General features: G+C 67.2%; 2 protein-coding genes across 2 annotated transcripts in view; both read left to right on the top strand.

The window, feature by feature from the left end:
- The window catches only part of CACNA1S (calcium voltage-gated channel subunit alpha1 S), a 54,833-nt gene extending 42,249 nt beyond the window's left edge, over nucleotides 1-12,584 (top strand). The window contains 13 exon segments of the mRNA XM_057727636.1: nucleotides 3,854-3,910; nucleotides 4,734-4,862; nucleotides 5,012-5,077; nucleotides 5,734-5,825; nucleotides 6,373-6,532; nucleotides 7,449-7,576; nucleotides 8,535-8,631; nucleotides 8,905-9,007; nucleotides 9,727-9,828; nucleotides 10,076-10,200; nucleotides 11,490-11,501; nucleotides 11,503-11,619; nucleotides 12,324-12,584. Coding sequence (XP_057583619.1) covers nucleotides 3,854-3,910; nucleotides 4,734-4,862; nucleotides 5,012-5,077; nucleotides 5,734-5,825; nucleotides 6,373-6,532; nucleotides 7,449-7,576; nucleotides 8,535-8,631; nucleotides 8,905-9,007; nucleotides 9,727-9,828; nucleotides 10,076-10,200; nucleotides 11,490-11,501; nucleotides 11,503-11,619; nucleotides 12,324-12,584 — 1,449 coding nt within the window.
- Nucleotides 12,585-12,888: 304 nt separating this feature from the next.
- On the top strand, nucleotides 12,889-17,997 carry LOC130848873 (basic proline-rich protein-like). Its single transcript, XM_057727247.1, is given in 9 exon segments — nucleotides 12,889-12,894; nucleotides 13,094-13,464; nucleotides 13,677-13,921; nucleotides 14,484-14,575; nucleotides 14,739-14,879; nucleotides 14,993-15,139; nucleotides 15,142-15,241; nucleotides 15,637-16,572; nucleotides 16,700-17,997. Coding segments are annotated over 9 exon segments (3,336 nt in total).
- The last annotated feature ends 6,106 nt before the right edge of the window (nucleotides 17,998-24,103 follow it).

Genomic DNA, 24,103 nt, shown 5'->3' with positions numbered 1-24,103 from the left:
GGTGGAGACTTAGAGTGAGGGGAATGGGAGGTGGTGCATGGGGCGGGTACGCAGGGGGTGCACGGGCCCTGCTGTAGGACCAGCGCCAGCTCAGGGAGAGGGAGGGGCCGGATCACGCTGGCCCTGGAAAGCCAAGCTTACAACCCTGGGTTCTGTTCTGGGGAAGATGAGAGCCTGGGAGGCGTTTACACCTGGTCCGACGTCAGTGCTCAGAGGATCGCTCCGGCTGCTGGGCTGAGGGCAAGACGTAGGGGGCACTAGGGGCCCCCCGGGGCGGTCAGGAGGGGAGAAGTGGCCGGCAGCCAGACCCGCTTGGAGCATTGAGCTGATGGTATTTGCTGATGACCTTGACGTAGGGTGAGAGGAAAAATGATCATCGGCGAATACAAGGATTTTGCGCAGGAAACTGAGCTTCCGTTTACTGAGCCTGGAAACTCCCGGAGCAGCAGGTGTGAGGCGGGAAGCAAGAGTCCCGCCTGGGGCGCGGCAGCTCGGGGTGCTTGCCGGGCATCCAGAGGGGGACGCGCACGGGGCAGGCTTGGATTTCCGAGCCCGGAGCACAGAGGCTGGCCAGGCTGCACACCTGAACCGGAGACCCTAGGGAGGCACTGGCATTTAGAGTCGGGGGAGTGGGTGAGGCCAGCTACTGGAGAGAGGGGTGTTTGGAGAGCAAAGGTCCGGAGGCTGAGCCCGGCAGCCCAGGCTTCATGGGAATCTCGGGGAAGGACGCCCGGCTGGAGTGGGCTGAGGAGGGCAGGGCGGGGTATGAGGCTGGACGGTTCTCTCTTCGCTACAAAGAGAAACAGCCTAGAAGGTGGGGAGGCAGGGTGGAGCCAAGGAGAGTTTTCTGAAAATGGGAGAAATTAGAGCACATCCCGGGCTCACGGGAGAATCAGACAGTGAGGGGGCCGCGGCGGGAGCAACGTCCTTGAGAGGGTGAGAGGGCGGGAGACCCTGCGTCCCCGGAGAGGGCTGGCTCTGGGAACGGCAGTCGCCCCCAGAGCAGGAGGGGGCCGGGTGGACGTGGGGAAGAGCAGGGAAGGTCACCGCTCCGGAGCGGCAGCAGGCGAGCTGAGTGCCGCCCGGGGCCGCAGGAAGGAAGGCGTGGAGGAGACCCCGTACCTCGAGGAGAAGGGGGGGGGGCAGCGTCTCCGTGATTCTGCTCCGGTGCCGGCGCTTGGGCGCCCGTGTGCATGAGCGGGTGGGCCACACGTCGCTGGAAACGCAGCCCAGGATCCGAGGGTCACTGCCTCCGGCACGTGGCAGCCACCCCAGAAAGGAAGGGAGGGGATGGCCGAAGCCTGGGGGGAGCGGAGGTTCCCGCGGCCTTCCAGCCGGCAAGGCCACGGGGCCGGTGGCCAGGGAGCCGCCTGTGGGCGGCGGGGCTGGGGTCCATTACAAGCACGGAGCAGGGGCTGCAGGGCCGGGAAATCAAGGCGGCCGGTTCAGGAAACAGCTTCGCCTGAGGCTGGTGCAGGCGGTTACCGGAGGGCACAGACCCCCTTCACTGTGGGGAAACGGAGGCTGTGGGTGGAGCCAGCATGGAGGAGGGAAGACACCACTGAGCAAACTGTTAGGGCCTCACGGGAGGCCGAAGAGGGCACGCTCAGGGCCCTGGGAAAATACGTGTGAGGCAGAGGCGGGAGGGATGCAAAGTGTGAAGGGGGCAGAGGCGTCCGGCCTGGGCACCGGGAGGGCATCTGAGGGGCAGGCAGAGTCCCGGGGAGGGCGCGCAGTGGGAGTGACAGTGTGACGTGCCTCTGAGGGACAGCTGCCATCGGGAACCCACCGCGGGAAGCTGACGGGCCGCCACGCGGCCAGGAGGCGGGGCTTTGATCCTGGGGGTGGGAGAGGCCGACTGCCCAGCTTCTCCCTGGAGTCGTGCGTGGCGGCCCTGGGGCCTGGGACGAGGGCTCAGACACCGGGACGCCTGTGGTCTCGAGGGCCAGCGTGCTGGGTCTCAGTACACGTGCCCAGTAAGTGCCCCAGGAACTAGACCAGGAGGGCCGGAGGGGATGAGGCCTGGCGGTGGGGTGAACACCAGCGGGGGCGGGGGGTGGGGGCTGGGTCCTGCCAAAGGTCAAGATCCCAGAGGCGGAGCCCTCCGGGGTGGCCTCGCTGAGGCGCGGAAGCCGAGGTGGCTGCGGGGTGAGGGTGGAGGAGGGTAGCAGGGGACGGGGAGGGGCAGAGCCCGGAGTCCGAGGTTGAAATCCAAAGGCATTCCCCTGCCTCTCCGCCCCCGCCCCCCCCATTAGAGAACCTGCCAGCTGCATGCTGGGAGCGGTGTGGGGAAGAGCATCCTGCATCCGGCAGGTCTGGAGGGGCGGGCCCGCGGGGCCCCGGTGCATTCTGGGCAGAGCAGGGCGCCTTGCGTGCCTGTGTGCGTTTCCCTCACGCTCAGGTTTTGCTGGGACGCGGCCTCCCAGAGGCTCCGGGGTCTGAGAGCAGCACTTCTCACCAGCCGTCTCAGCCCACGTTACACACTCCTTCTCGGAGTGTGAGGTCCCTCCCAGGGCAGCTGGGGTAAAGCAGAGCAGTCTCCTTCGTGCAGGAGGGCCCGGGAAGCCCATGGTCACCGTGTGGTGTTCAGGGACAGCAGATGTCCCTTGCCAGGACTGTGTGCTTGAAGTCATGTTAAGACTTTGAATTACATGCTGATTTATATTCCTGGCGCATAAGCCGGAGAGCAGACTGGGGCCGCACCGTCCGTTAGCGCTCCCGGCAGTCACGGCTCTGCCCTGCCCGGTGCCGTAGCCACGGGCCGCCCGTGTCCACCCGTCACTTGAAATGCGGCCGCTGAGGAGAGGGATTTCTGAGTCTGTGTAATCTTCCCTGTGATGCAAATAGCCACGTGCGCCTGGCGGAGCCCTGCAGGCCGCGCAGGCAGGGGCCGCGGCTTGTCGCCCTGGCTGCGTATTAAATCACCGGGGGCGCACTTACACCCGGAAGCCAGGCCCAGCCCCGGGAGCTGACTTAACCAGCCGGGGTGGGGAGCCAGCAAAGGTATATGTGTTTTTTAAGTTCTCTGTGGGATTCTGATGCGCGGCCTGGGCCGAGAACCAGGGTCCCGTTGAAAGCTGCCTGGGAGAATGCTGCCTGGCGGGGAACCCAGAGTCCTGGGAACCAGTCCCCCACAAATAGTTAGAAGATAGAACAAGGATGCCCCATCCCAGGGCTCCAGAAACAGGGCTTCTCCTGGAAGGTGCCCCAAGGGAGGAGCTCAGAGTAAACAGGAACCAAGGCTGCTCCCCACACTCCGTGCCCCCCTTTAAGAGCCTGGCCCCTGAGAGGGAAGCCTAGGTCCTGCTCCCAGGCGGGGGCGGGGTGGGCAGAGACGCACCCGCTGGGGGGTCTCAGGCTCCCCCAGAGGGCCTCTGCCACGGAGGATGGGGCCCCTGTAAGGGCCTCAGCGGCACAAGGGAGCTGCCCAGCACCCCTGGACCCAGGAGACAGGGGTGTGACTCCGCTTGTGACCACGAGCAGGTACTTTCCCATGTGCGGCCCATCCCAGCCCGCAGCCCCGCCCCCGACGGCCCCAGCATCACAGGCCACCCACCCCCCCCCCCCCCAACACACAGGTTGCCTCTCAGAGGCGAGGAGGGACCTGCCTTTTTTCCGTCTTCCCTCCTCTTCTTGCTCCCCGGCCCCCAGCCTGTCCCCTCACTGTCCCCACAGCCGCGTCCTCACACCCACCCTCCCCGCCCTGACCGGCCGTCCTGGGCTCTTCACCCCGGGGCGCTCTGCTCTGTTCTCTCTTTAACGCTCTGTGGTCTGTCCTCTCTGACGCCTCTCCTCACCTCCCCCCCACCGTGTCCCTCCTCTCTCTCCTCCCTCCCCCTCTCTCTCTCCACAGACCTTCCTGGCCTCCAGCGGGGGACTGTATTGCCTGGGTGGCGGCTGCGGGAACCTTGTAATTCCAGGCTGCATGAGCCTGCCGGCCCTCCCGCCAGCTCTGCCCTGCCGCGTGCATGCGCCGGCCTGGCCGCTGGACTGCATGGGGCGGACGCGCTCAGGGCCCCCTGCCCCGCGCGGGCCCCGGCGGCTCCGGGTGGGGGTGGGCGGGGGCTCTGCACCCCCAGAGCGTGCATGGATGCGGTGGCTTTCTCGGAGCCCTGGCGCACGGCCTCTGTGCTGACGGGAGCGTCCAGAGAGAGCTGGATGGCACGGACGCTCAGAGACAGGTCACCAGCACCAAGCCTGTGGGGACCTGGGAGGCCGGGCCGGGGGCTCTCCCCGGCCGGAGTCACCCGGGGTCTAAGGCTGGCGCGTGGGCAGAGGCCTCCCGGCTTGGGACAGCCATACGCGGGGCAGGGTGGGGCAGGGAGTGGATTGATGGCCACAGAGCAGCTGAGCTTCTGGGAGACTGTGCACTGGGTGGACACTGGGGGAGGGGCGGGAGAGCTGCCAGGGTCCTCGGCTGAGGGACCGCTTGGGGAGGAGGTGAGGTGAGGCGGGAGCCCCAGAAGGGCCAGCGCGGGGCCCGGCGGCCGCCTCCCCCCGGAACAAGCCCCCTGTCCGCTCAGCGCACTGCTCCGCGCCCAGGCCACCCCGCCTGCAGCTGAGCAAGCCCGGGCCCTGCGCCCAGAGAGGGTCAGCCCGAGCGCCCAGCAGGGCCGCGGGGCGGGCTGGAAGTCCCCCCACCCCGACATGTCCGCACACACTGCCCCTCCTGCCCTCCCCACACCCCCCGCCCCGCCCCCGGCCCCAGACTGACCCTGGGGGGCGCCCCGCAGGACCCCGACGAGAGCGCCCGCATCTCCAGCGCCTTCTTCCGCCTGTTCCGCGTCATGAGGCTGATCAAGCTGCTGAGCCGCGCGGAGGGCGTGCGCACGCTGCTCTGGACCTTCATCAAGTCCTTCCAGGTGCGCCCCGCCCGGCCGCGGCCCGGGGCGCAGGGGCCGCGGGGGGCGGGCACCCGTGCTGCCCAGGGCGCCCCGGCGAGCTGAGGGAGGGCGGGGCGGCCGGGCGGGCGGCGGAGCCCTGCGCCCTGAGCCTCGGCCCTCGCCCGCAGGCCCTGCCCTACGTGGCCCTGCTCATCGTCATGCTGTTCTTCATCTACGCGGTCATCGGCATGCAGGTGCGGGGCCGCAGGGGCGCGCGGGAGGCCCGGCCGGCCTGCAGGCTGGGCCCGTCACCCGTCCTGCCCCGGGCATCCCGTCAGCCCGGCTCGGCTGCAGAGAAGGAGGCGGTCCCTTCTCAGAAGGCGACGGTCAGGCGGAAGCAGCCGGGGCCGAGGGCCGGATTGCTCTCCGAGGCCCCGTTGGAGGCTGGGGTGGTCCCGGCCTGCCCCCTCCCCCTCCTGGAGCGCCCTGCACCCTACGTTGAGCCCCTAAGTCAGATTCTGGTTAGGAAAACGGGTCCGCCCCCCAGATTTCTTGGGCTTGCGGGGAAAAACTTCACCCACCCTTGAACATGGAGGTGACCCTGGAGCAACGCAGCAGGTTTGAACTGCAGGAGGCCACTTAGGCGCGATGTTTTCAGTAAATATACACTACGGTACCCCGCGATTCGCGGTTGGTGAGATCCGTGGGTGCGGAACCGCGGATACAGATGGCCCAAGGGCGGACTGTAAAGTTACCCCGCTGTGGCTCAAGGGTCCACTGCAGCCCAGTTAATCTGGCTTCAGGTGTGACGTGGCCTGAAGTGGAGGGCATTTGGAGGAGGCAGGGGTGGCGGGAGATGGGCCGGGGCGGCGCGCCCGGGTGCCAAAGCCGAGCCTGTCGTGACCTGCAGATGTTCGGGAAGATCGCCCTGGTGGACGGGACCCAGATCAACCGCAACAACAACTTCCAGACCTTCCCGCAGGCGGTGCTGCTGCTCTTCAGGCAGGAGGCCCCGCCCTCTGGCCTGCGGTGGGGCGGGCTGGCTCCGCGTGGGGGCCCTGTGCTCGGAGGGCCGAGGCTCTGCAGTCCTCTTAGGATGCTCACCCTGTACAGCCAGCGCCACTGTTCACATCGTTTTTGAGCGAGTGGCCCCTGTCTTCCTTGCGCCCTGGCCGCGAGTGGGGACCTGCAGACGCGCCCACCCATGCTGCCCTGAGGCGGGAGACAGAGGTGGAATGTCCCTTGAGGGTCGCTGAGGCCTCCCCGACCCTGGGTCAGCTCTCTTGCTGCCCCACCACTGGCTTGAATCCGGGACTGATGTTGCTCCTCCATCCAGGAAGCCCCCTTTCTTTGTTCAGCTCCTGCCTGTGGTGCCCCACGAGGGGTAGAGCCGGGGAGCGTAGCACAGGGGGACGGTGGGGCTGAGCCGCCCGGGGTCCCGGGGTCCTGGGGGCACCCAGCCTGCTCCCCGCACGCCCTGCTCCGAGCGGCTGAGAAGGGGCCACCCACGGGAACCAGAGTGAGAGGCCGACGGAGCCCTGCCTTCCAGGTGCGCCACAGGTGAGGCGTGGCAGGAGATCCTGCTGGCCTGCAGCTACGGCCAGCTGTGCGACCCTGAGTCCGACTACGGCCCTGGGGAGGAACGCACCTGCGGCACTGACTTCGCCTACTACTACTTCATCAGCTTCTACATGCTCTGCGCCTTCCTGGTGAGCCCAGAGGGCTACGCTGAGATGCTCTGAGGCAGGACTCCTGTCGCCTCTGTCTCTCCAGGGACCGAGCTCAGGGACACAAGAGACGGGGTCTGGCTAGGTTGTCCCTGTCCTGGTCGTGGCTTCGTTTTCTGAGTGTGTTTGCAAGAGGCGTTGCTGTAAGGTTTTACCTCTTCTGCTGTGGCTGTGGCAATTAGTAGTCAGAAGCATTTAGTGAGGTTCTCCCTGAAATATCAGTAGACAGAGGCCTCCAGGAAAGCCGCCTGCCCTCCCCCTCCTCGAAAGGAGCAGCTGCTCTGCTGTGAGGAGGCTGAGAGTCTGCAAACAAGGTCCCGAAGGAGGTCACAGTGGGCTTGGAAATGGCACGGATGGCTTTGAGGTTCCAGGGCTGCTGTCTGCGCTCGCTCGTGGGAGGCGAAGAGCCCCGGCCCCGGCCCCGGCCCCTTCGCGCTTTCTCTTTCCTCCGTTCACTAAGACGGTTGTCTGAGTACCTGGTGTCCCCTGGGCTCAGTGCAGGGGGCAGAAGCGTGAACAGGACACAGCCCTGGCCCTGAAAGTGCTCCCTGGGTGCCGGGGTCCGTGTGCATTTCAAAGGGACGCCCGACGTACAGAACAGACGAGGGCAGCACAGGCGCAGCGTCGGGGACCAGCGTCCCTCTGGGGTGTGGACGAGAGGCTGAGGTTGGGGTTTAGAGGAGGAGCCCCAGGAACCCCCGCAGAGGGCACCGCCTGGGCCAGGGCAGAGTGACCCAGGCTGCTTGTGTGCGGGATGGAGTCGTCAGGAGGGCTGGGACGCAGGGCCCAGGCAGGAAGACACGACGGACCCCAGACCCCGCGGACACCGCCAGCCCCCACGCCGCCCCCCGTGCCACCTGCCTTCCCGAGCAGGGAGCCCTCTGTTCTCCTCCTGCAGATCATCAACCTCTTTGTGGCCGTCATCATGGACAACTTTGACTACCTGACGCGGGACTGGTCCATCCTGGGCCCTCACCACCTGGACGAGTTCAAGGCCATCTGGGCAGAGTATGACCCGGAGGCTAAGTGAGTCCCGCCTGCCGGCTCTGTGCTGGGCCCTCCCTCAACCATCCACCCCTCCGTTCTAGACCCCGTCCAGGAGTCCAGCAGCGAGAGGCTCTCCGGTCTCACGAGGAGTGGGCTCGCCCTCCCTTTGTTATCCAAGGGCCCAGATCAGAGAATTGCAGTTTCTCGCAGCCTCCCAGGGCAGACGCCCCCTTGTCTTTACTGGGAAATGGTCACCCGGCTTTGCTTGGACACATCTAGGAGGCGGGAACCCACTACCGCCCCAGGCAGTCTAGGCCCTGGCTCCTCCGCGTGCGGTCCACCCACCAAGCAGCCACGCTTGATGAAAACGCAGAGCCCCCCGCCTCCTGTGCCTCGCCCCGGACTGACGGAATCAGGACCTGTCCCGTTACCCTGGCCCTTGGGGCCTTCGTGTGCACTTTAACCCCCGGGAGCCTTACCTTCGTTCTGAGAAGGTAATGAGCTCACATTTGATGACCTTCCCAGGAGTCAGGCACGGTGCCACCCACGACACGCGTTATCTCACCTAACCCTTACAACAGCCTGTGACACGGTCCCGTCTCCACCCGCCTCTGGGAGTGGGCTTCTACCTCCCCGGATCCGCACCCTCTACTTCTGTTAGCGCATCCCAAGAGCCCCCAGTCAGCTTGACGAAAACCCGAGGAAGGCCCCACGGTGGAAGAAACGAGGTCCGGGTTCCAGGCCTGGAGATCCCATGTCGGAGGGACCTCCGGACGCTCATCACCCCCTAGGAAAGCGAGCATGTTCCTGGTGGTGGGCAGCAGAGAATTCAAGCATCGTTTCTTCTTTAAAAAGGAAGCTGGGCCCCCACTCCCTAAGCACGGCAGGAACCCAGGACGCGCCCCCCAGCTCCCGGCTCCCCCGCCCTCGCCGTCCTCCGGGCAGGACGGGAGGCCCGGTGGGCCGGCCAGGGCACAGGTCTGGTGTCCTCCTGCAGGGGCCGGATCAAACACCTGGACGTGGTGACGCTGCTGAGGAGGATTCAGCCTCCTCTGGGCTTCGGGAAGTTCTGCCCACACCGGGTCGCATGTAAGGTAACCGGAGCGGCCGGCGCGCCTGCCCCCTCCGCCTCCCCCCGCCCCGGGGGAGGAAACCCGCTGGATGCGTCATCCTGGGGCCGTCGTCCCCTGGGGCCCCACAGCCCTGCCCGGGACCGGGCGCCTCAGGGCCCCCAGGTCATCCTCCCCTCCCCTCGAGGAGGGCGTCCCTCAGCCCCGCCCCAGCCCCTGCCCCTCTGCGGCCCCAGCCCGGGCGAGGGTGACCGCCCGGCTCGGAGGTCCCCGCCCGGCAGCGTGCTCTCCGCACAGCGGCTGGTGGGCATGAACATGCCCCTGAACAGCGACGGCACCGTCACGTTCAACGCCACGCTCTTCGCCCTGGTGCGCACAGCGCTCAAGATCAAGACGGAAGGTACGCGCAGCCCCTCCTCCCACGGGCCAAGGTTTCCGGTGGATTCTACCGGGATCTGAGCGAAACGCCAGAAGCACGAGTCGCGGGGAGAAGCAGAGGGCGGGCCCGGGCCGCGGCCACGATGTCCCCGTGCCCGTCGGGGCTCAGGGCAACGGTCACCAAGGCTCTGCTCCCGCACAGCCGGGTCTGATGGCGGGGGCGGGACGTGGCTGTTAGCGTGGGGTCGGGGGTCCCGGGGTGCGGCTCGGGACGGAGTTCCTTGGCAGCCCCTGGCTTCCCACGCGCCCCGCTGAGCCTGCAGGTCCCCACCTGCCGAGAAGACAGATGGGGCGGGAGGGGCGAGAGGACGGGGGTCCCTCCCGCAGGGACCCAGCTGTGTCAGAGCCACCCCGAAGGTGAACGGGGCCGTCTCAGGCCGGAGGCAGAGCAGCAGGAGGGCTGCCTGGAGGAGGTGGGACAGACCCCTGGGCCTGGGGGATTGAGGGCTGCTGGGGGGAGGGAGGACGGGAGGTGACAGCCACTCCGGTGCTGGAAGCCGAGGCCTGGGAGATGTGTGCACCTGACCCAAGGATCGGGCGCCCCAGGGGGCAGCGGTGCCCTCCCCCAAAGCCAGCGCCCCGCACAGCAGCCGCCACGAGGGAGACCCAGCAAGGTCCGCCAGGCGGGAGGTTCGGGGGTGCTAGGCAGCTGGGTCAGGTGCAGCCTGTCCCTTGCCCCAGGGAACTTCGAGCAGGCCAACGAGGAGCTGCGGACCATCATCAAGAAGATCTGGAAGAGGACCAGCATGAAGCTGCTGGACCAGGTCATCCCTCCCATAGGAGGTGGGCGCCGCTTCGGGGCGTCAGAGGCCGCAGGCGGCCGAGGAGAGGGTCGAGCTCGCCCCCAGGGAGCCCGGTGGGAGTCTGAGAGCGGCCTGGTCCTCCAAGAGCGTCTCGGGTGGACCCCACAGCAGCCTTCAGGGTCCCATCAGCAAGCGGGGGGGGGGGGAGCGCCCAGTCCCGGCGACGCCCGGCCCCCACGCCGACCCCTGCCTCGAATGCCCACCGGCCCCTGCTGGCCCCCCTGCAGATGACGAGGTGACCGTGGGGAAGTTCTACGCCACGTTTCTCATCCAGGAGCACTTCCGGAAGTTCGTGAGGCGCCAGGAGGAGTATTATGGGTACCGGCCCAAGAAGGACACAGTGCAGATCCAGGTGAGCGCACTCGAGCCCCAGGCAGCTCCGCTGCTGAGCCGGTCTCCGGACTCCAGCTCCCCCTCTGTGTCCTTGGGGCAGCGGTGCAGGCAGGGAGGGCGGGGGGGGGGGGGGGGGGCCGGGACGAGTGGGGGGAGGGATGACCGCTCTGGACGGAAGATGCTTCGGCCTCGCGGGAAGAACTAGGAGCCCTTCCTTCCCTGGGCGATTCCACCCAAAACCTTGGTCCTGCCCCCGGAACACGAGGGAGAGATTGGGGTTGGATGAGAGCCGTGGTCTCCCAAGCGGGCAGATTTCCCGGGGGACGGGAGGTGCTTCCGATGACCCATCGGGCACACAAAGAAACGTAGAACTTTGTGCTATCTCGCCCATTTTTAATTTCAACGTTTTATGCTAAGTATAATGCACATAATGGATACATTCAAAAAATATTCATGTATTTGGACTGTGTTCAAAAATTCATTTCAATTTTTACTTTGAAACAATCTCACAATTTTAAACGTTCCATGTATAATACAAAAAAAAAAATTTTTCCGAACTATTTGAGAGTCATTCCCATCGACCCAGACCAGGTCAGTGTGTGTTTCCTGCCAACAAGGGCGTTCTCCTCCATAACCCTCCCACACAACCGCGATGCAGCCACAAGATCAGGAAGTCGATGCCTTAGTCCCACAGAACCCTCAGGCCCTGCCTGCGGTCCCAGTAATGTCCTTTCCGGCAAAAAGATCGGGTCCAGAATCACACGCTGCGTTTAGTTGTCGCACCGCTTCAGTCTTGGGTCCCTCAGTCTTTCCTTGACGCGACCTTGACGCTTTGAAGAGTGCCAGCCAGCACGTCCCTCCGTCTGGGTTTGTGCGATGTTTCCTTGCGACAGAGCAAGGGCTCGCGTCTGGACAGGAATGTCCCAGACGTGATGCCGGGTTCTCGTTGCGAACACCCGTCGTGACTTCTCCCGGTGCTGGTGGTGGGAACTGTGATCAGCTCAAAAATGGTATTCATGGCCCGTGACGTCGAAAGAGATCATTGTCTAGAAGACGGTACTAAGTGCGAGGATGCCCCAACCTGGAGGGCTGGGCGGGGTGACGCCCCGCCCCCACCTCCCCAAGCCCCCACCCCGGTGCGGCCTTGGCTTGGGAGCCATCAGGGTTTGGACCCTCCCAGAGGCCACGGGGGAGCCCGGGGCGTCACGTGGGCAGCGGGTGGCGCTGGGCCTCCGGGGAAGCCTTGCTGTGGGATCGCGGCCTCCCCTTCTAGCCTGGAGGGGTCACGGAGGCCCTCCCTGTCCCCAGGCCGGACTGCGGGGCCATCGAGGAGGAGGCAGCCCCTGAGATCCGGCGCACCATCTCGGGAGACCTGACGGCCGAGGAGGAGCTGGAGAGGGCCATGGCGGAGGCCGCGGTGGAGGAGGGGATATTCCGGGTGAGTGAGGCCACGGCCACCCCGCGGCGTGCGTGCTCCGGGCCACGGGGCGGGAAGGAGGCCGGGAGCCCGCCACGCAGAACGCGGGCTGAGGACACCGGCCCGCCCACCCCTCCTGGGACTCAGAACCGGCCGCCCTCCTGCTTGAGGGGTCACATCCTTCCCACCTTCCCCTGCCCGGCCTCCCCCCTTCCCCTCCCCACAGGCCGGAGGCAACGTCCACCCCTCAGAAGCCCCCGTTGTCAGGGGTCCCCGCTGCTACCCCGTCACACCGTCCTCCATCCTTAGCTCTGTCTCGTGTTCCTTACGACACCGCAGAGCTGGAGGGTCCCTCACGACCGCCTCGCTGAGCCCTCCGGGTTATTCACGAGGAAGTGGTGGACGGTGTGAGCCCAGTACCGCTCAGCGAGTCACTTGCGGAGGTGGGACTAGAGCGCGTCCTCCAGACGCCCGGTTCTGGGCTCCCCCACACCTCGCATTTCCCAGCCGGACGTGTGGTCCCCCGCACGGTTCTTAGGTGTGTCCCGTCCACCTCCCCTAAACTGAGAATGCCCTGAGGGTGATGGTCTGTTCCCTGGCCTCACAGCCCGGTCCGTTCTCCTCTGGCCTTGTTCCCAGCGCCGTCCGTCGTCCAGGGTGGCAGCCCCCGCACGCCCAGCCCTGGGCACTGCTCTCAGTCCCTCCCCTCTCCTCCTCGCCCCCAGAGGACCGGAGGCCTGTTTGGCCAGGTGGACAGCTTCCTGGAAAGGACCAACTCCCTGCCCCCGCACATGGCCAACCAGAGACCGCTGCAGTTTACTGAAATAGAGATGGAGGAGCTGGAGTCGCCCGTCTTCTTGGAGGACTTCCCTCAACATCCAAGCACGCACCCCCTTGCTCGCGCCAACACCAACAATGCCAACGCCAACGCCAACGCTGCCGGCGGCAGCGGCAGCCGCGGCAACAGCCCGGCGTTTCCCAGGTAGCGGCGGCAGCCGTCAGCCCGGGATGTTGGGGCTGGGCTGGGACTGGGCGGACACGGGCAGTGGGTCCTGGGCCCGCGGGGGCACCCGAAACGTGGAGGGTGTGCTTTGCTCTCCTTGTGCCCTTCGGGGTCCAGCCCGCGCGCCCAGCCGGCCTGGGCGGCAGGGACGCATGTGGCCGGCAGGGGGCAGCCTCGGGTCGGCGCCGGTCAGCGCCGGGCCGGGCCCTTTCTCCATCGTCCCGGCGGCCCAGGAAAGGAACAGGTTAGGTTAGGAGGAGAGGGCGCTTCCTACAAACACCTGAACGATGACGGTTCAGCCATTGGATTTGGGGTCCTGATGGTTCCCGTGTCGCCCGCCCAGGGCTGAGTGTAATCTGTGATTACACGCATGTCAGGAAAAGCAGCCTGAGGAGCAGAGGGTCTCGGCCATCGCAGCCTGTGGGCTGGCTCCAAGCGGAGCTGCTGTTGCGGGGGGGGCCTGGGGACGGGGGGGGTCCCCTTGGCCTGCAGGGGCTGGGTCCCCTGCCCTCAGGAACGGGCAGGCCAGGCCACTTCCAGGCTGGGGCTGCCTGCACCCCCTTCCTGCCAGAGACCCCTCGGATCCAGCCCACGAGCCTTGGAGGACACCTGCGCGTGGGGTCACCCGCGGTGCTGGGCAGTGCGGACGTGCCGACCCCGGCCGGCGCCCAGAGGGGTGCGGTCTCGTCAGGGGATCTGACGGTGACGGCAGGGCCTCGAGGACTAGGTCCCGAGAAGGCAGAGGAGAGGGCCTGGGACCCAGCCAGTCAGGGACCTGGAGGGGCTTCCAGAGCTGTGGATTCTGGGGGTGGGACCCGGGGACCCACGTGCGGCCGAGGCGGAGACGCAGCGTCCTCAAGGGGGTGAGGCTGGAGCCGGACAGGTGTGGGAGGGCCAGCGAGCAGAGGGGCGCCGGTGGGAGGAGGGGAGGCTGGCTCATGCCTCCTGGGGAGCTGGCCGGCCCCTCTGCAGAGATGGGTCCAGATCCTGAAGGGAAGGGTGTGGCGGCCACAGGGGGCGGGGGGGGGGGGGCAGCCTGCAGCCCCCCGGCTCACCAGCCACGCTTCCGTTCCAGTGTCCACTATGAAGGCGAGCTCCCAGGGGAGACAGAGACACCTGCTGCCAGAGGAGGAGGCTCGGGCCGGCCCCGGGGGGCCCTGGGTCAGTCTCTCCTGTGCTCGCGAGGGGAGGGGCTGGCCTTCTCCCAGAGAGGCCTGGGGAGCCGCTCTTCCATCCTGGGGGGGCCTGGCCGGGAGGGCTGGGAGCCTGTGGCGCTGGGAGCCAGCTCCTCCCCCGGGCAGAGGAAGGGGGGCCACCCAGGTGACTGAGTGAGGCGGGCAGGCGGGGCGTACGGTGACGCCCTCGCTGGGCACACCAGGGAGCGCGCGTCCCACCCTGGCCCGAGGACGCCCCCAGACACACGGACACTGCCGCTCTGCCCTTCAGCAGACGCGCTGGCGGCCTGCCGGTGGGTCCTGGACCGCCGTGTGTGACAGCAGGGCCTGGAGGCTGGCGTTCACAGGCGACGGGGGTGCCTGTCGTGTTCCCCAACACGACACACGTGCGCACCCTCGCACACTCGTGCACTCACTCACACACACACACACACACACACACACACACACACGATCCGCTTGGCAAAGCTGGTCAGGCTCCGGCCCTGATCCCCTCCCAAACCCACAAGGACAGAGACCAGGGCAAGTGAGTAGGGCGGCAGGACGGGGGTGGACTGGGCCTCCGCGCCTGTCACCCTGCAGGACCCCCACCCTCTAGGACCCCGAGGTTCTCAGGGTGGGCGGACGGGCCCAGGGGAGCTCTGTGGACTCAGGGTCCCTGCCAGCGGTCAGCAGCCCCTCTTGCCCTCGGGGCACCCCGCCCGCAGGACCCCGCGGCAAGTCCCGTGGGGAGAGGCTGCAGGGACGGCTGCCCCGGAGAGCCACGCCCGGAGCCCAGGCGCCTCCCACCCCCCGCCAGGTAACGGGCCAGAGGCCGGGGACCTCGCGGCGGTAATTCCACGGCAGAAGGGCCGGACCCGGTCCTGCCCTTCCCGGGGGTCTTGGCTGGTGCTCCCGCTGCAGAGCCGCGGCTTCCTATCCGGCCTCCCTGAGGGGTCTTCGCTTCTGTGCGTTTGGAACAGCGCGTGTGGGCGGAGTCTCCGGTGCCCGAGGAGAGGAGCTCCAGCCCAGGGTCCCTGCCCGAGGAAGCGCCCCGCAGCCGCAGGACCGAGGGCGGTACCCCCAGGTGCCCGGCCCCAGCCGCGGCCCTGCTGATCCGAGAGGTGAGGGGCTGGGGCGGCACCGGGCTGTGCCCCGCGGTGGCCCTGCAACGGTCTGGGGTGGAGAGGGGCTGGCCTCCCCGGGAAGACCCACCGGGCCTCCTCCCCCTACCCAGGCTCTGGCTCGAGGGGGCCTGGACACCTTGGCATCTGATGCGAACTTTGTCCTGGCAACGGGACACGCCCTGGCGGAGGCCTGCCAGATGGAACCACAGGAAGTGGAGGCGGCAGCCGCAGAGCTTCTGAAGGGACGCGAGAGCCCGGGGAGCGTGGCCAGTGTCTGGGCGGGCTCGGGCCTCGGGTCCTCCCTGGGCAGCCTCGACCAGCATCAGGGCTCCCGGGAGACCCTCACTCCCCCGCAGGCTGTGAGGGCCGCGGGGCGTCGGCGTGGGCCTGGAGTCGGCACGGCCAGGGGTGGGGCGGGGGCGGGGCGGGAGGGTCAGCCCTGCCCAGCCCAGCAGCCCCCCTCTCAGCCACCGGACGGACAAATGGACAGGCTGCTGGGGGTGGTCAGGAGCCACCTCCAAGGTCAGGAGGTAGATGGACAGGCCGTTCTCCTCACCAGCAAGAGGCATGACTGGATGGAGCTTCTGGGGTCACGCAAAGTGGCCGGGTCAGTGCCGGCAGGACATTAAAGTCTCCGGGCCTGTGACGGGGCACCTGCCTCTGCTCGTTTCCTTTGGGGGCCCTTCCACGCTTGGCCTCCCCTCCCCTCTCCCACGGAGGGAGCGCCGTCTGAGCCGTCCTCCTGCGGGAGCAGCGGGGCCCGCTGTGGCGGGCAGGGCCGCTCCTGGACGTCCAGGGCCCGCTCCGCCGACCGGGGCCCCAGCCCCACGGGCGGGTCCCGAGCAGCCACCCCTCCCCGCAGCCCCGACCAGAGTCCACTGCCTGCCTGGCCCCAGAGCCTCGGGGGCCCCGCTCTCAGCCTGGGGGAGCAAGGCCCGCGGTGTCCACCTCCCGCTCCGCCACCCGGGAGCGGCGCGTCACAGGACCAGGAACGGGCTGCTGGCCCCGAGGCCCTGCGGCGAGCCGGCGGCAGACGCACCCTGTCCACGAGCACCTTCGCGCCCCGGTGCCCGCCTCAGCCTCCCCGCAGCCCCCGAGGGGGTGAACGCCACACTAGAGCGGCCACACCGGGCCCCAGAGAGGTGGCTCGCGCGCCTGCGTCACACAGCCAGCCAGCGGCAGCCCGGGCAGCCCACCCACCGGGGCCCCCCACCCTGCCCCCTGCCCCGGGCAGCGGCTCCCCCGCCATCGGCATCCCGCCGGCCACCCCTGACCTCCCGGCAAACGCGCCTGCCCACCCCGGGCTCCTCACCGCCCCAGGCGTGGAGCCACCCGGGGCAGGAGGACGCACCCCGCCGCGCCCTGCAGACCCGGGCACCCGTCAGAGCAGCCATTTCCACGCTCCTCCTGCTCCGACCTCAGCGCCAGGACCGCCCCCACTCCAGCTCAGCCAGGCCTCCCTCCGCACAGACAGAGATGCCCCCGAAGGTCCCGCCCCCAGCTCCTGCCACCAAACGGACGCACACCCCGCTGTGCCCCCCTCCCTCCCCCCGAACCCAGCAGGAGCCGGGTCCTCCCGCAGCCAGCCCCTGGTCCAGCCCAGCCGCCGTCCCCCCCGCCCCCGCTGCCCTCCACCCGCACGGCCGGCTGCCCATCCCCCTGCCCTCCAGCTACCTGTCCTCTGCCTGCCGTCTGTCTGTCACCTACCACCTGCCGTCTGTCTAGGGCACTCCTGAGGACCACGCCTCTCAGCTGGGCCGGCTCCTCGTCCCCCGCCCACGTCTGCTCCCCTGGCGCCTGCCTCTGTCCCACCCCAGGCCGAGACCCCGACAGCCTCGGAGTCCCCGGCTCACCTGGTCTCGAGGCCGCGGGAGGTGCTGTGACCGCTCCCGCCTTCCTGCAAGGCCCGCGCCCTCGGCTCTCCCGAGGTTCCCCCCATTCCCGTGCCGCCTCCTGCAGCTTCCCTGTGACCTGCCCCCGGCCGCCCACCTCTCAGGGCAGGCGTCCTCAGGGTTCTGTGTCCCGCATCCTTGCTGCCCACTGGGTCAGGCCCCCGGGACACTCCCCGTCAGCCCCTAACTCAGCGCCGACGGGCCCGGCCGGCTCTCCGACACGCCGATCCTGCCCTGCCCTCCTCTCCTCGCCAGCTGCGCAGGTGCCCCGCGTGGGCCCAGAGTGCCGGCTGTCGCGTCGGCCTCCTCACCCGTCCCCGCAGCCTGCCGACCTCACGCCCCGCTCCCCGGTCACACCGCGAGCCCGAGCGCTGTCTGCACGCCCACCCTCCCCCGCTGTGCCCCGGGACCCCCTCCAAGTACCTCTCAAACCTGTCCCTCCCGTGGTGACGTTCCTGACACGCAGTCCTTGTTTCACGTGTGGTCCGCTGCGACAGCCCCAGGACAGCCTCCCAGCGCCCCACTCCCTTCCTCCCTGCCTGACCCTGGTGCTTCTAGACGGAGAAACCTGCTGTCTTACCCCCTCGCTTCAAACCCTTGAAGCGCCCCCACCCCAAGCCTCAGAACACGGGGCAGAACCCTGGCCTGGGCTGACGGGCAGCTCCTACCCAGCCCCGGCCCCGCCCCGAGCTCCACGTGCTCTCCTGGGGAAACGTCCCGAACTCTCCGGCCCACGGACCCTCCGGCCCACGGACCCCTCGCCCGTCATCTTCCACAGCTCAGCTCCACGACTACGTCCTGCAGAGCGCCCCCCGGACGCCCCCAAACGCTCTAGGTGGCCCAGCAACGGGGCGTGTGTGTGTTTCCCGTCGCGCCGGGGTCACCCCTGGGCTGGGACGTCGATTTTACAGCAGCCTGAGGCCGAGTTCCCCGAAAGCAGGAGCAGGTCCCACAGGCTGGCCCTTAACCCCCGAGCCGCGTGCTTTCCAGCACAGTCGAGGGGCGTGATCCCTGCCCAACCACCGCAGGGGAGGGCTGAGACGTCTGACCCTGCCCTGGCTGACACCCTGCCCGGGGTCGCCCGCGCAGGGCTGCAGCCTCGCACCCTCGCTGTCCAGGCCCCGGGAGGCGGCGGGAGGACTCGGCCTCCGGAGGCCAAGGCTGCCTCCCAGCTCCACCCACACGCAGCCGCTCAAACCGTCCCCCTCCGCTGCCTAAAATAATCCACCTGGCAGCGTGGCTGAAAAACTAAATAACCCCGGGCCATCGTGAAGGGGCTTCACGTGCTGTAAAAGTCTATAGAAGGGTATCTCCCTTTACAAGTGGGGCCGGAGCATTTTATATTAACAGCTCACAGTACAGAATGCCCACAATACGGCAGGGCCGCTCCAAGCCTTGTGCATATAGTAATTATTTAATCCTCTTAATACAAAGGAAGCATCATTCTGTCTTTGCAAGTGTGACACGGACAGGACAGGTCACGTGCCCAAGGCCCCACAGCTGGTAGGAGGGCCAAGGCGGGCTTCGGCTCAGGCCACGTGGCTCCCGCAGCCCCAGCAGCTGCGCCATCTGGCCTGTCTGTGCCGGGCCTTCCAGCCCGAGTGACAGGTGAGCACGTGCACACGGGCTCTGAGGACCCTTCCAGCTCTCTCACCCTTTTGGAAAGTTCAGGCAGTTTCCTCTGCAACGTGCAAGACATTCTAACGTGTCAGAGTGTACAGCTCCCCTTCAAATACTTGGCGGGTTTCTCCAAAGAGGGATGACAGGCCACTCAAATAAAGTACAATAGGACCACGGTGTGGAAGGCTGAGAGCCAGGTGTGGGGTGGGGTCGGGGACAGGTAGGCCCCTCCTGTCAGCAGAGCCATCCAACAGAGACCGTGTCCAGAGGAGCTGGTGGGCCACCTTCCGTGGTCCGGGGGCCTGGCCAGGGCGCTGCCTGCTGCACCTCCAGCTTCTCCTGGCCAGTTCGCTGCAGACTTGGGCCCAGCTGCCGGGTGGGGGGGGTGTCAGGAGGGGCAGGGCGCGCGGCTGCGGGAGGGACGGGCACGGAGCCGCAGGCCGGCCCGGGGACCGGGGGCGCCCCCCTCCCATCCAGGAAGGTGCGGCGCTCAGACGGAGCGTCTCCGGACCAAGGAGGCTGGGCCCAGTTCCAGGCCCTGCTCAGAGCGGGGGCTGGAGGGAGGGTGCCCCGGCTGTGGTCCCAGTGCGTTTCCAGGCCCTGCTGCGGACGGCCCGAGCGGTCCCTGAAGCAGGGTGAAGCAGCACCGCGTGGAGCCCCGGCCCCGCCACTGCGCCCTGCTCCGATGCCAGGCGCTCACATACCCGTTCCAGCTCCTGCTCCTCCTTCTGTAAAACGGGACTAACTCCTACTTCCAGGCTGTTGGAAGGTATGAAAGTGACCACGAAGGGCCCGGCCCTCGGGGAGAAGCTGCTGTTCTGATGCCGTCAGATGCTGGCTGAGAGAGCCAGACGTTACGATGGGAGGAGGGTGGCCTCACGGGGGGCTGAGTCCCTCACGGGCAGCGGGCAGCTCAGCCTCGGGCCTGGTCTCTCACAGGCCCTGCAGTTCCTACCCACAGCCCGCGGTGCGCAGGCCGGGCTCCAGGGTCACTAGAAAAGGCACTGTCGGTGCGCAGCTAACCTTGACCCCCATCTTCTGGCATCTGATCCCACTAATACGTCACTCCTGCCTTGGGCCTGACAGTTTACAGTGGCAGGTGACATGGTCCACCCCACCAAGGGTCCTGCTGCCATTTTACTGATGAGACAACCGAGGGGCGGGGTCTCCCAGCTGGAAGGGGCAGGGCCGGACTGGTCCCCAAGCTTCCTCATCCTATCAATTCTTTCTCCTGCGCCACGCAGCCACCCCCAAATGGAGCTTAAATTCCGCTTCGAAAGCCAGGGAGCAGAAGCACTTTGAAAGAAGTCTGTCATAAATACATAGGGTGGGGACGTCCCTGGTGGTGCAGTGGGTTAAGAATCCACCTGCCAATGCAGGGGACAGGGGTTCGAGCCCCGCTCCGGGAAGATCCCACATGCCGTGGAGCAACGAAGCCCGTGCGCCACAGCTACTGAGCCTGCGCTCTAGACCCCGCGAGCCACAACTACTGAGCCCTCAAGCCACAACCACGGAAGGCTGCGCACCTAGAGCCCGTGCTCCACAACAAGAGACGCCACTGCAATGAGAAGCCTGTGCACCGCAAGGAAGAGTAGCCCCCACTCACTGCAACTAGAGAAAAGCCCGCGCGCAGCAATGACGACCCAACGCAGCCAAAAATAAATACACACACACATACGTACATACATACGTACATAGGGCGAAATAATAGTTCTGGTGTCGAACACACGTTCAGAACTCCAGGATGTCAGAGTAGCACGTGGAGGGTCAGATGCTGGGGTTTGGAGGGTTCGGTGGAGGGAGAGCCAAGGGCTGTTTGTTTACATGAAATGGTCAGAAGAGGAGATGCCACCGCGTTAAGAAAGGAGGGCCGAGACCCGGAGGAGGACAGCGCTGCGGAGCCCAGCATCAGAGTCCGTGGAGGAGCCCGGCTCCAGAAGGAGGCCAGGGAGACGTGCAGGCCCAGCCCACGTCCAGTCGTGGCCCTTTAGAGCGTCCCCACCGGGGGTGTCCTCCTCCGTAGAGTGGCAGCAGCCGGCACCGTCGAGCCCAGCTCATTAAGCACCCGACACCGTATCTCCGCCTTCGCTACCACCATCCCGCACGTGGGCCCTGCTGTGGAGCCCGTCCCAGGAGGGGCCAAGCACGTTGCCCACCGAGAGGCCCGGAGGCCAGGTGTCCAGCAGGGCCTGGACGCGGCTCTTGAGGTGCTGACCCTGTTTTAGCAAGAGCATCACAGGACAACCCCGGACCCAACCCCACCGCGTCCCCTGCTGCTCTGGCCCAAGCCCCTGCCCAGGCCCCGCCACGCGCCTGCCCACGCCCACGCAGCCCAGCGCCCTCAGCACCAAGCCACGCCCCGTCCTCCGGCCCAGCCCAGCTCCTCTGGCCAGCCTTCGTCCATGGCCCCAGGAAACTCCGCCGACGAGAGGAGGCCGCTCACCACCCGGTTCCCAAGAGTGACGTCCCTGACCACGGCCTCGCCAACCTTCAACGCCAGGAAAGGGGTCCAGAGCCATCAGGAATGAGGCTCTCCATGCCCTGCGAAAACCTGGCCGACCAGGCCTGCAGAGCGTCAGAGAGTTTCAGATTTTACGAGCTCCATGTCTTGCATCTTCCCAGACTTAAGAGAAGCACTAAAATCACCACCGTGACACCCGCGCCTCGTAAGGCGTGCCGGACCGCACGGACCCCTTCTCCAACTCACACGCAAGCGGACCCCCCACCCTCTTGGGAGCAGTGCCTCAGAGCGACCGAGGGCCTGTCTCCCGGGTCAGAGTCCCCAGCACGTCCCCAGACAAAGCTGAGCTCACAGCTCTCACGCTGTGCGCTTCTGAATTCCGTGGGTACGCCCTAGCACGCACCTTCACCGCACACCACAGCTAGGCCTCTGCAGCTGGCTTGTGACAAGTATACCGTGAATTTCCAGAGGCAGTGGGTTTCTTCGTCCACTTTGTATCCCCAGCAAGCAAACACGGAAGGAAGAAGAGGAAGGGAGGAGGGAGGAGGGAGGGGAGGACGGAGGAGGGAGGGAGGAGGGAGGGGAGGAGGGAGGAGGGAGGGAGGAGGGAGGAGGGAGGGGGAGGAGGGAGGAGGGAGGGGAGGAGGGAGGAGGGGAGGGGAGGAGGGAGGAGGGAGGGAGGAGGGAGGAGGGAGGGGAGGAGGGAGGAGGGAGGGAGGAGGGAGGAGGGGAGGGGAGGAGGGAGGAGGGAGGGGGAGGAGGGAGGAGGGAGGGGAGGAGGGAGGAGGAGGGAGGAGGGAGGAGGGAGGGGAGGGAGGGAGGAGGGAGGGAGGAGGGAGGAGGAGGGGAGGGGAGGAGGGGGAGGAGGGGGGGAGGGGCCAAGGCCAGAGATGACCAAGCAAACTGCTGAGCAGGCATTCGACGAATCATTTGAAGCTGCCAGTGTCCCCTCCCTCTCGCCTGCACGTCGGCAGTCGGACAACAGTGCGTCCCCTATAATGAGGGTGGGCGTCCCCACGGCCCCGCACCACGCACGCCCGCCCCCGCCCCCCGTCTGGGGGCTGTCTGCACGTCCTGACGTCCTGAGCACACACACGGGCTGGGAGGGGGCTGACCGCGCGGGTGTCCAGCCAGGGCTGCTCTCGGGCAGCGTGCAGGCCGCGACGGAGGGTGGGTCCCCGCGCCCATCACCCCCGAGGTGTCCCCTCTTGAGAGGGGAGCGTGAGGCGTGGCCTGCGGGAGGGGGCCCTGCCGCCCCAGCGCCGGGCCCCCGGGAGCTCAGCTGCCCCTCCAGGAGGCCCCCCGGGCCGGCCCCCCGGCCCCCACCTCCGCTCTCCTGGGCCAGACCAGGGGGCACCCGGGGGTCTGGTGGGGGTGGGAGGCAGACCTGGGCAGCGTGCCTCCCCCTCCCCTGCGCACGCACTCGGGTCACGACTCAGAACCCCCTACACCCAGGGCGGGCCTCCTCTTTGGCTCCCCCAGCCCAGCTTGCAAGTCACAGAGGGAAAGTTCTTTCCCGCTTCTGCACACCTCCCCATGCCCCCAGTCCCCCCAAGGCAGAGGGTCCCCCGCGGTCAGCGGGCGTGAGGGTCCGGAGAGGGCAGTGGCCCTAGGAACCCCCCCCAGCTCCAAGGACACAGATTAATGTCTCAAGAGAGAATTTCACCTCAGGCCAACGCCGGCGGTCGCGGTCAAAGGGCCTTGGAGATCGCCCGAAAGCTGCCCCGTGAGGCTCCGCACACACAGTGCCGGGCACGCGGGCCCTCAAGCCTCAGTCTGGAGCCCGCCTGGCGCGCTGGCACTTTAGAGGTTAACCCCGGGCACCCGCCCTCCGCTGCCTCCCTCCACTCCTATTTCAATGTGTGAAACGCTCCTCGGAAGCAAATACCTATTAAAGCCCAGGGAAAGGACGCTCCCTGGGATGGGAACGCCACAGCTGCCGGGCGGGGCGGGGCTGTCTGCGGACCTAAGGAGAGGGGAGGGGCTTCGGAGGCCGGGAGGCCGAGGCGGGAGGGGGGGGGGGGGATGGCTGGGGCCGCCCCCCTCCTCGCCAGGTCCGGGGAGGGCTCCGCCTCTCGCCGGCGCTCCCGGCCCCAGGCCTGCGGCTGCTTCGCCCCTTCTCTGACTCCGCCGGAGCCCCCCACCTCCCTACGTCCACATCCCTCTCTGCGCCCCGGATTCCCCACCCCGTCCTCCTTCTGGGGGAGGGGGACCTCAGGGAGCCCACAGGCAACGTGGGCCCCGCGGAGGGCTCGGCCAACCTTCAGGTGGCCAGGACTCCGGGTGGCCGTCCCAGCGACGCGGGCCACGTCACCCGCGGCCCCACCTCTGTGTGAGCCCTTCAGTTGGAGCCAGTGACCTCTTTTTTAAGTCAGTTTGTCGAGTGATAATTAACTTATAACGGAACATAATCAAAGCACACAGCTGGATTGTTTCTGAAAGATGCCTACACCTGGGGAGCCACCAGCACCACAGGACACCAGCTCTGTCCACCACCCCCACGAGCGCTCGGCGCCTGTTGGTAACTGCCCCCCCCCTCCCCCCTGCCGCTCCCCTCCCCAGGCACCCGCTGGGCCGCGGGATGGCTCAGGTTGCATTTTCTAGGCATTCCCATCAGGGGACACACAAGGCGTGGGCTCTTCCGTGTCACGTTCCGGTGGGCCCGTCCCTGTCGTGGCCCGCGCAGCATTCCTTGCGCAGTGCTCCCCAGTCAGCCCTGCATCCGTGAGGGACGGTCACGCTGCTCCCAGTCCGCGGCCACGAAAAGCTGCCAGAACATCTACATCCGAGTCTTTGCAGCAGGTGGCTTCCCGGGACCCTCTGCTCACTGTCCCCGCTCAGCAGGCTCAAGCAGCTGCCAAGGGCGCGCCATCCTCTTCCTCCACTGGGATCCGACGCGGGAGGAAGCAGGAAACCACGCGCGTGGGCTCAACCTGCTCCACCACGCGTGGTGCCACCCGCGGCAACGCTCGGTGTCCTTCATCTTACGGGGACGATATGCGTTCCCAGCTCCTCGGGGCGCCGCGAGCCGAACGGGACAGCCCAGATGCAAAGCCTTCCACACAGCGCCCAGCACCGTGGTCAGAAACGGCAGCTGTTGGTACACTGCCTCTGAGAAGATGATCCGTCTGGGGTCCCCTGGAACACTCGTTACCATCAACCATCCTGCAGGGCCTATTTCATGTGCCACCCGCCCCTGCCCAGGACACGGGAGTGACTTGAGCAGGGACCAGGCTTTGAGCTGGGGT

This window comes from Hippopotamus amphibius, chromosome 3, assembly GCF_030028045.1.
Source record: "Hippopotamus amphibius kiboko isolate mHipAmp2 chromosome 3, mHipAmp2.hap2, whole genome shotgun sequence".
In the NCBI taxonomy this organism is placed as follows: Eukaryota; Metazoa; Chordata; class Mammalia; order Artiodactyla; family Hippopotamidae; genus Hippopotamus; species Hippopotamus amphibius.
This window is presented reverse-complemented; position numbering and strand designations above follow the sequence as displayed.